Here is an 11135-nt window from a genome sequence, read left to right on the forward strand (position 1 = left end):
TATATTTTTTTGAGCTAATGCCCAGTGTGCGGACCACTTCATCCCACAAGGCATGTGTTGAGCACATCTAAAAGGCTGAGGAAGACATGTATGGCCTCTGTAACGTCAGACCGGTCAGAAAAGAAAGATGATGGTACACTTGGGGTTGGGCACTTTACGGCAGCCATGAACAACCTGGAATCAGAAGATATAATCCAGTGATATATATATTTTCCAAATGATGTTTTTTTTAACAGTGCAATTGAGCTAGGCCTATTTATGTACGTAAATCCAGGTAATTTGCAGAGGCGATTCTAAGATAAGTTGGGACCCTAAAATTCAAAAGAATGAACATTCGCAACAAATCGCCACAACTGTAGTTTAAAGTCTTAGCTGTTATTCACCATCTAAAAACGTTGAGGGCCCCAAACGGCTGCCTACGTGGCCTGGTGACAAGATGCACGTCTGGTCATTTGGAATATGTGACCCCACCGGCTTGTACCTTCTGAATCCAGGTTGCCCGTCACTGTGTGAGGAGTGAGTGGTGTCCAGAGTGAACACTCGTCATCATGAGCGCTGTACTGTACAACGCAGGCGCCGTGATCAGGGAGTCCTTCTCACTGTAATATATCGCGAGGTAAAAATCACACAGCTTGAACATACAGTAGACAACTGATGGTGATGTTTGGAGGTGAAGGGCAGTGTTCCGCTTCTATGGGTTTTCATGTCAATTCCATTTGAATGTGTCTGGCTATCGCCTTTGCATACTGACTGTGTTAGAATGTGTTTGTATATGGAAGAGTCTGTGGGTCTGACGTGATGTGAATTGAAAGCATGTTATGGGAACATTGTTCCTCATCTGTGTGTGTGTGTGTGTGTGTGTGTGTGTGTGTGTGTGTGTGTGTGTGTGTGTGTGTGTGTGTGTGTGTGACGTGCTTTCCTACACTATGGAGTCTCTGATCTCTGAACCTAATCTGACACGAGGCCTCGGGCAGATGGGAGAGCTGTCTCCGGCAGTCTGTGTCTCTCCCGCCAGTGTGCTGTCCCGCTGCACGTGTGATGGCGGGTGTGTGGGCGACAGAGCGTGAGTGTTTGTGTGGGCGACAGCGCAGTAGTTCTCCTCCAGCGTCTGATAGCCCTTGAGTTCAGACGGGGTCGTGGGAATAGAGCTGCCGTTCAGGGGCAAGCTCTCTGTCGGTTTACCCCCAATCCTCTGCTTCTGTTGCTGTTGTTGTGGTGTGGTCGGCGTCCTCGCGCGGCCGTACACCACACACACGCCAAAGCACAGCACGCACACGCACAGGAGCACGCACACGGCTATCAACTCGGCCCGGTATGTCCTGGTTCTCCCTCCCCGCGGCGAGTGAGACCTGTCGGGCAGGACGAGTGTCTCCTCCTCCAGGGGATGTGGCGGTGCTCTCGGCTGCCCAATGGGAGCGCGTCCCTGGAGCCTCGGGTCCGCCCTCACGCAATAATTGGCCACCAGCTGGCGGAAGCCGCGCTCCTCCGCCCAGCAGGCGTAGGCCCGCTCGGCCCCCTCGATACCACCCACCACCAGTCCGCCCTCGGGGGCGGGGAACAGGAAGTGATGCGTGCTGGGGCTGTATGACCACGTCCTGTGGGCGTGGTTTGAGCGGAGCTTGCACGGGAGGACACGGAAGGTGTTGGCGGGAACGACCACCACCTGACAAATTGACGTGCCTGAAAAAGTGAATTACACATGAATGCACACTGTGTGATATCTACGTATTATTACTACTGATATTGTTACATGTGTCTTATCATGCTGCATTTTCAAGGCCTATGTCTTTATATAACAATGAGTGCGCGCACATGTTTGTGTGTATGTGTGTGTGTGTGTGTGTGTGTGTGTCACCTTGGCTCTGTGATTTCACAGACTGTAGGCTAGGAGTGGCGTTGCACATTGAGGAGGGGTCTGCATCTTCAATGTTCTGCTGCCACTGACTGAAGGCAAGACAAAAAAATACAGGTTTTGAATCACATTGCAAACAGAATTACATTTTCATAACTACTGTATGTTAACCCCTTAGCACAGAGCTTAATTTATAACCTTATTGTCATCAAAATTGTAATGGCGATGTCTTAATATTTTACTTAAGGCTCTCTGTACTGTCTAGAAAGTTGTTATGATGTACTTGAGTATTTTCAGCAAATAGTGAATAGGCCCGCCGGCAACCCCATCTGCAGTAAGAGACTGCGTATTAATAGTTTGTTTTTAGAACTATGTGAGTAAGATATGAAAGATAAGGAAACAGAGTAGAAGTGAGGGAAAGGATCGCCTGTCTTAGACTGTGTATGTCAGGTAAGTGTTGTATGTAGTGCTCCAGACCAGACCCAATATTTTCTGTGTGTGTGTGTGTGTGTGTGTGTGCGTGCGTGAGGGAGGACTCACCTCTGTGGAGTAGTGCGTGTGACGTCAGTGCAGCGCGTTGTGGCCCAGGCGCAGTAGGGGTCTCTGGCCAGCACACACTCCCCACAGGTGGCATGGGCCGAGCAGCTACTCACACCCAGCTGCACCACCCCGGAGTACGACGACACAAACAACACACCCTGCAGACACAAACACACACACACACACACTATAAATTAGTGTTGATGTAGCATAAATACATAAAATAATAATAGATCAAATAAACAAATATGTAAAATAAAATACAAACAAACATACAAGCAAACAGACCCGACAGTCCAAATAGCAAGCACGTGCGCACACACACAGGCAAACGCACAATATCCTAGAACTACAAATGCGGCTGTCACGTGTTTCAATACCACCCAGATATTCAGCATGAGTACCTTGCCTGAGTCCAGTTCAATGTGCTGTATGGGCTGTTGCCTGGGAAACAGGGCGATCTCCTCGATGATGTGGATCTTGTCAGCAGCACTCACCGCCTTATGCAGTCGCCCATCATCTGCCAGTCACAAAACACAGCCACCGTAAACTGCATGCCATAATACAGGCTAAAATATACCGTAACAATGATCAATATGCAAACACAATTACACTATTGTTCAAGGAACCTGAGGCCAGTTACATGAAATAGAGATTCAGACAGACAAGCAGAGGACATACACACAATACACTTCATTGATCTCAATGTAAATGTGTTATTTATTAAATTATACAAGGTGCTGTAATACAGTACAATGCAATGTTGACAGAGACACTAAGCACACATCTGTTCCAAAGAACATCAGATATCTCTCTCTCTCGCTCTCTCTCTCTCTCTCTCTCTCTCTCTCTCTCTCTCTCTCTCTCTCTCTCTCTCTCTCTCTCTCTCTCTCTCTCTCTCTCTCTCACACACACACACACACACACACACACACACACACACACACACACACACACACACACACACACACACATAAATCACACTTGACTAAAACTGTGAAAAACACACCTGTGCCTAGGAACATGACATCATAGACCTTGTGCAGTCCTTGGACGCGCTGCACGGCGATCTGCGTGTACCGAACGCTCTGTGTCCGCAGCAGCGGAGAGCTCCGGATCACGCCGTCCATGAGGAAATGGTCCTTCACAAAGTTCAGCACCTTGTCAGGCATGTGCAAGGACGAGTCGTACCCCATCTCTCTCACCGAGTTGCTCACACACTACAGAGTAAAGACAAGGAATGCATCAAATTGCATGAATATGAATAGCCCCGCTCTCCAAACACTATAAAAGACATTTAAATGCAATTTTATTTTTTCCCCCCAAAATCTAATTTTATGATAACACTGAGACATTGGGAGCTGAGCTAATGTTGTCTGCCTTTTACTAATGGAATTCCAACACAAGAGTGATGTTGCTGAACATTAATTGAGAGGCACAGCTCTTCCATATGCACATTGTATTCATGCTAAGTTGTAATGTTGCAATGTTAAAGCAAAGCATAAGAGTCCTGTTTGTGTGTGTGTGTGTGTATGTGTGTGTGTGTGTGTGTGTGTCTGTGTGTGTGTGTGTGTGTGTGTGTGTGTGTGTGTGTGTGTGTGTGTGTGTGTGTGTGTGTGTGTGTGTGTGCGTGTCTGTGTGCGTGTGTTCCTTACCGCTCCAGGGCGGGGTTCTGGAACAGGTTGTGTGTGTGTCGTCCAGCGCTGCGTTTCTCGATTCAGCTCTCGGTAGCGGCCATTAAACACATTGTCCACTTGCTCCATAGTGAAGACACACACAGCTGACCTACCCCATGCTCCTTTATGCCTGGGCACACACACACACACACACACACACACACACACACACACACACACACACACACACACACACACACACACACACACACACACACACAGGCGACATTTTGATTCGCTACAGTTGCAAATGTGTCATTCCTCCATTTACATCACACAGCAATTCTAAAATAGGCCTATAATATAATGTTGCATATAATGCATGTATGCCACTGTATAGTTGGATATTATCATTCTACCATTCTATAGTGTCATTCTCAGTACAGCTGAATGGGTTACCTGGCCTTCACCCCTTAGTGGTGGGTCATTTAAGTACTTTGTAGAAGGTGACTAGAGTTTGTGTGTGTGTGTGTGTGTGTGTGTGTGTGTGTGTGTGTGTGTGTGTGTGTGTGTGTGTGTGTGTGTGTGTGTGTGTGTGTGTGTGTGTGTGTGTGTGTGTGTGTGTGTGTGTGTGTGTGTGTGTGTGTGTGTACATGCATGTGCGCATGTGCGTGGATGCATGAGTGTTTGTGTAAGCATGCAAATCACGCACATACAGTACACTAAACACTGATAACAGCACACACCATTGGGAGGTGAAGACAGCATAGAGCAGTGTCTGTTCACGGGTGGGGGCCTTTAAAATGTAGACGTCCTGTAGGATGTTGTAGGGGAAGCCGTCATCAGGCAGCGAGCACTGCAGCTGGGCCTTCAGGAACGTGGTCCACTTCTTCTGAAGCACCCTCTCACCGCCCTCATCATCCTACACAACATACCAACACGCCATCATGAGAGTGCATATAAATAGCACGTCAGTTTTCATGCCAGGGCCAGGTTTTGTGTTTCACTTGGTTATTTATTTGGTTTTCATGGCAAAACTAGAGGTGGAAAAACCGTTAATCTATTTGCAGTAAGGATGTGTTTGGTCTGGGCACATTTTTGCATTCTTTCGTTTAGACACAGAATGTATAGGGAAATCATATTTGCTCGCAAGTGGTTTGTTATGTTATATGCTAAATGACACAAAAACATGAACGCCTCGCATTATACACAAAATGCATGAGCATAAAATGACACACCGTGTTGTGAGAACAGTCTGAACATACACACACAGGCACCCAGAAAAACAGACACCCAGATTAACACCATACATGAGCATGTACTGTATGAACACACTCATACACTACAAACATTAACAGGTAAGCTTACGCATAGGCACTTAAAAAGACATGTATAACATATGTATGCAGAAAATGTGTTAGAGAATTAGACCATAGTAAACATTTAAAAAAATGTTTTGTACACACAAAGAGACGGACACGCACAGACAATCATGCGTGGATGTGGGTTTTTTACCTTGCAGACACGGGCTATACGGGACACAATGGTGTTGTCAAAGAAATCAAACTCCCTCCCTGTTTCGCTGAAGAAGAAATAAATCTGATCATCTCCGTCTTTGCCTGCCATGTAAGCAGACTCCACAAACACGGGATCTGTGGAACATAAAGATACAGCAGTACAAAGAGTCTTTGTTAGGCACTTTAACATTCTTAGTTCCAAATGAGAATATCTTATTGGAAGGTATTTATCTGCTGTTCTGCCATGCTGTGGTATTATATGCTGTAACAAATGTGTGTGAGATGTAACCCCACAACTTTATTTTTAAGTTAACTTCTGTTTGGTCCAGCACCAGTGTCACTGATGCCTGCACATTCCCTGCTTTTTTACAGTGCTGAATACGTATGTAACATTAAAAGGTTTTTAAATAACTAAAATATCCTGGCTCAGAGGCCAAAGCTTTAGATATACCGATTTGAATGACAACATGCATGGCACTGCACTACTTATTGAGAACTTCTTTACAGTGTGAGCAACAGTGAGCGGTCCAAGTGCTTGTGTGTGATACAATATACACGGGTGTATTTACCTTACCTGATTGACCTTGGGTTGCATGAAAAGCACTATATTATTATTACTATTTTTACAATTATATTATTATTACCTTCCAGCCAGTTGAGGGAGTTGTCTGTTTTGAGAGACGCCCCGGTGCCCAGGCTCTTGGAGATGGTCGGCTCATTACCCTGGAAGTTACTGACCGTGCCCGTGTACAGCATCCCATCTGCAACACACAACAGCCAGGTTTGTTTGTTGCCTTGTTTGTTGCCTTGTTTATGTATGTGTGTGATTTGTCAGGTTGTGTGCATCGAGTCTGCAACACACCACATCTGTGCCCCTAAATGTGTGTGTGTGTGTGTGTGTGTGTGTGTGTGTGTGTGTGTGTGTGTGTGTGTGTGTGTGTGTGTGTGTGTGTGTGTGTGTGTGTGTACCTGCGATGACAGCAGTGTTCTGGTACTCGGGGCTGAAGGGACATCTGCTGCGGCCGTCCTCCATAAGAACCTCACCCTGCTCATCCGTCACCAGTGACAAACTAGCAGCATGCTACACACACACACACACACACACACACATGCACACACACACATACACAAACACACACACGCATTACAAACTCATACGGAGGCAGTTTATTAGCTAGAAATACGTACCTGTATACTTATATATTTAATATACGTATATATATAATATACGTATTGCAAGAATATATATTATTGTATTGAAAAAATATGTTAAGTGTATGTGTGTGTCATTGTGTGTGTGTGTGTGTGTGTGTGTGTGTGTGTGTGTGTGTGTGTGTGTGTGTGTGTGTGTGTGTGTGTGAGCGTGCGGATGTGTCCAAGTCCATAATCTCCTGCAATCCCCATGGTGATAGAAAGCGAGAGAGAGAGAGAGGGAGAGAGAGAGAGAGAGAGAGAGAGAGAGAGATGGGCCTCGTTTACATGAGACATTCAATTCAGAATTAACTCACTTTAATTCTGAATAAAGCTTAATTCCGCTTTGAAAACGCCATGTAAAGACTTCACAATTCGGAATTAAATTAAAGGTCAAAGTAAAGTCGACAGAACTATTTAATTCTGAAGTATTAATTCGCAATTACAAACGTCATGTAAACGTAGCCATGCTCTAATTTCACACTCACAACATAGGTGCAGGCTGGGCTGAAGGCATAGGTTCCACACACATAGAGGTGCGTGTCGTTCAGATGGAGCAAAAGCTTGATGTAGTTGAAACAGTCTTTCTGCAAAACAAACACAAGCACAATCGTCTTGGCACCATGTTCCTTTTTTTTTTTAACAATGTTGTGTATGTTACTAGTAGCAACCACAAGGGGCCAGTGCACTGCCTTTGTCATTGGTGGACAGGTTACTAGGCCATAGGAAATTAAAATTTGACTGAAAAAAAAATATGACAAACACAAGTAAAAAAAAAACAATGAACAAAAAAGTAGTTTATTCACTGGTACCAACACAGTCTAATTCAACATGGGCAGCTGCTTTCAGTATGGCTCAATGGCAGGGTGAACTTGACCGAGGTGGTTGCTTGCTATGCAAATGCATGTTTGTGATGCTGGTCATTACAATGGAGACTGTTAACGCTCTCTCTCTCTCCACTCACTTGCAGGTCTTTCCCTTTAAAGCCGCACTCCTTTCTCTTCTTCTCCGGCGTTTCCCATGACAACTGAAAATTAAGAGTTACAAATGGTCAACATAATTAGTGTCACCACTGGACAAACAATTGCCAGCAAGAAAGCAAGAACACACACACACCAATCTACACCACCACCATCACCACCACCACGCATGCATACCATCTTTTGTTGTGTGTGCGATGTGATGTCACTGACGTCAAGGGCAAACAGAGTGTCTCTGGCCCCCACATAAAGCGTGTCTTGTGATTGGCTGAGTAGCAGTGAGGTATAGTTGAACACTCCATCTGGTGAGAACTGCCTGACAACACGCTCCTTGGAGTCTGTCAAACAACAAGAACTTTATAAGCACGGACCGCAGCGCAACACAAACAACTCAGATCTGTCCGAAACAATCCGTCATTCCCCCTTACACAGAAATACTTGTTCACCAATGTTTAATGAGATGTAGCAGTCGAAAGAAAACAGCAGCATTTTACCTGAGCATGCTTCGAATTGTTGTGTGTGAATTGTTAATATATACTACATATACGAACACTTTCACACATAAATACACATAAACAATAATGACACTCACTGTAGGGGAAGATGATGCGTGGTATGACATCCTCATCGCTGGCTTCCACAGCTATGGTCACCAGAACAGACATCACCACCCACGGAACAACGAGCAGCGCCATGGTTACCACCTGACTGGCACTTATGGTTGACATGGCAACTCCTCCCAGCTAGCGCACAGTGTTTGGGTAGACCAGCGCCTTAAGAGAGTCATCAGGCAAATGTATATGCTGTGTGTGTGTGTGTGTGTGTGTGTGTGTGTGTGTTTCAGATTGTGCTGTCAGCCATCTTGATGTATCCGATCATTCTCCAGCCTCAGGACAGCCTGTGAGCTTCGGCACTTTCATTGCACTGGTCACAATCATCTGGACACCATACTGATGCGGCCTGCAAAACAGCCGGGCCTGACAGCATGACCCAACCTCCGCTATGATCTCTCTGGAAAAGAACAAATAAACAATGCTCTGTGTATTGCAGGTCGTAACATTGGCTTTCAACCATATGCTTTCAGTCATTTCTGGAGAAATGGGATGAATGAAAGTCATTGACTCCTACACGCACAATCACTCAGAAGACTTGCATACACAACCACACACACACACGCACACGCACGCGCACACACACACACACACACACACACACTGGAATGTTTTATATGATATCCTGCCGAGGAAGGGGTTTTAAAAAGTTTGATGAACTGCAGTTTGTTTTAATCACACAGATTTTTTGCACATATTCATAGACAAGAGTTCAAACAGAGGTCAACAGACTGATGCAAGCAGCCTGCCAAAGGCATGGAAGAGGTCACTCAGGTTACAGCAAATGACGTGCAAGTAAGCGCACACACACACACACGCAGGCACACACACACAGACACACACACAGACACACACGCACGCACGCACACACGCGCACACGCGCACACACACACACACACACACACACTAAGTTGCTGAGACTTTAAACCATTATAGTAAAAACAGAAGATCTGTTTCAGTAATCTGAATCAGTCCACTTATTCCTTCTGCCTGGGAAGAAGAGAGATACGTTTTCCTTGACATGACCCTTGCTTGGCCTTTCTAGTATTAAGCAATGACATACTGTTTACTTTATTCAACTGCGCATTTCTTCAGCCCTGATATATCAACAAAGTCAATAATTGTTTTTGCACAACAAAAGGTCATCATGGATAGCTCTGCACTGAGTGGCATGGGTACAATGAGGACAGTGAGTCTACTGTGGAAGTATGAGGTTCTTATAAACACAGCTAACGTCATATATGGTAACTCTGCTCACAACGTTCTGCTCATTAAAGCTCCTGTGTGCTACATTTTTAGGTGCTCATTATAAAAATTTGTGCTGCCTGTTTGAAATCTTGTACAGTACCACTATACACAGTAGTAGACCACCATCAAGGCTTCACATTTGACATTTTTGTATGCAATATGTACTACATGAACAGGATCCAACCTCCAAATTAACCCCTTAGCGCAGAGCCTATGTTATAACCTTACTGTCACAGAAATCGTAAAGGCTATGTCTTAATCTGTTACGTTAGCAAATAGTGAATAGGCGGCCGGTGACCCCATCTGCAGTAAGAGGCTACTGCACTACAGTATATTGAGCTACACGGCCAAGTCAGGGAAATTGTTTGAGGGCAAGATAAACTCACAACAGCTATGCTATCACATCGTCACTTATCACCCCAGACAGGTCTGAAGAAGGTCAATCTTACACATTAAATGTGGCTTCAATGTGTGAGTAAGATATTTAACTTCCCTACTATATGGACATTAATAAAGTAAAGCATTTACAGGCAAAAAGTTAAGCAAAACAATGAACAAAGTCAATAATTAACTAGCATTGCACTTGCATGTTTCAGAGACAATTACAGTCCACAGTTTTTCATGAGGTCCATTATTGGGGAAAATCCAACATGCCTTTTTAGATTCAATATCTTTGATTCTACAATGAAAAGACCCATCTGTAACAGTTACATAACCAAGCAATTTCAGGGGGAAATAAAATGGACATCGGAACAAGAATTGTATACAGCCTGAGTAACACTAGGTAGGCAAATAACTCCACACTTTGACTGCCATAAAGCCATAACGATGCTGCACAGGGAGCTGTGTGAGTTCAACTGTGAGTCTGTGGAGCACTTCTTTAGTACAATTGTTTAGCCAACTTACCACCATCCCCCACCACTGTATGCACTCCAGTATGAAGAGCCTGGATCTCACCCAGACTATAATACTGTCTGCCATGTCTTCCAGTTACACACAAATGTTTCAAACATTGTGTTGGTTGGAAACAACACGGCCATAATTCAGTGTGGTCAGAAGTGCAATTTCTCTGGCCGACATGGACAAGCTACTGGGAGGAAATACTTAGACTTCCTGTTCACAAGCCGCCTGGCCAGGGGTCTTGACCAGCAATAAAATATGACTGACATTTGGGGCCTCACCTGCAATGGTGCTTAAGCTCCGTGTTAACAACTGTCTTGAAGAAGCATGTCAATCGCTGTGGAAAACTGGCCCAAATTTGCTATCTACCCAACAGCTGGATGAGAAGATCTTACTTTGAGTATGCAATAATTCTCACTGGCATTCCAAGGCTTAGCCTAGCTTGGCAAAATGTATTGGAATGACCTGGCTAATAGCTGTTGCCACAGAAGCCAAAAGGATTAAAATGAACATGATAAATTAAAAGGAAACATAGACCTGCACGTTGGGAGTTCCTTGAATTTATGTGCTCCAACAATAATAATAATACATTAGGCCCTACTGTGGCTAAATGGTGGGGCACTCGTCCACTGTGCGGCTGACTCGGGTTCGATTCCGGCGCGGGTCCTTTGCCAACCCTT

General features: G+C 44.9%; 1 protein-coding gene across 2 annotated transcripts in view; it reads right to left on the reverse strand.

Annotated features, from left to right (window-relative positions):
- The window catches only part of LOC134439107 (semaphorin-4B-like), a 13772-nt gene continuing 2637 nt past the window's right edge, over positions 1-11135 (reverse strand). For both annotated transcript variants that reach the window (XM_063188954.1, XM_063188953.1), the window contains exons 2-15: positions 8289-8707; positions 7874-8034; positions 7681-7743; positions 7205-7303; positions 6495-6606; positions 6170-6286; positions 5524-5660; positions 4755-4930; positions 4048-4198; positions 3402-3612; positions 2797-2912; positions 2393-2550; positions 1856-1944; positions 1-1680 (exon numbers count right to left, since the gene is read on the reverse strand). In XM_063188954.1, coding sequence (XP_063045024.1) covers positions 920-1680; positions 1856-1944; positions 2393-2550; positions 2797-2912; positions 3402-3612; positions 4048-4198; positions 4755-4930; positions 5524-5660; positions 6170-6286; positions 6495-6606; positions 7205-7303; positions 7681-7743; positions 7874-8034; positions 8289-8424 — 2487 coding nt within the window. In that variant the 5' untranslated portion in view covers positions 8425-8707 and the 3' untranslated portion in view covers positions 1-919. The remainder of the gene's footprint in view (positions 1681-1855; positions 1945-2392; positions 2551-2796; positions 2913-3401; positions 3613-4047; positions 4199-4754; positions 4931-5523; positions 5661-6169; positions 6287-6494; positions 6607-7204; positions 7304-7680; positions 7744-7873; positions 8035-8288; positions 8708-11135) is intronic.

The sequence above is a fragment of the Engraulis encrasicolus genome, chromosome 22 (assembly GCF_034702125.1).
Source record: "Engraulis encrasicolus isolate BLACKSEA-1 chromosome 22, IST_EnEncr_1.0, whole genome shotgun sequence".
Taxonomy (NCBI): domain Eukaryota; kingdom Metazoa; phylum Chordata; class Actinopteri; order Clupeiformes; family Engraulidae; genus Engraulis; species Engraulis encrasicolus.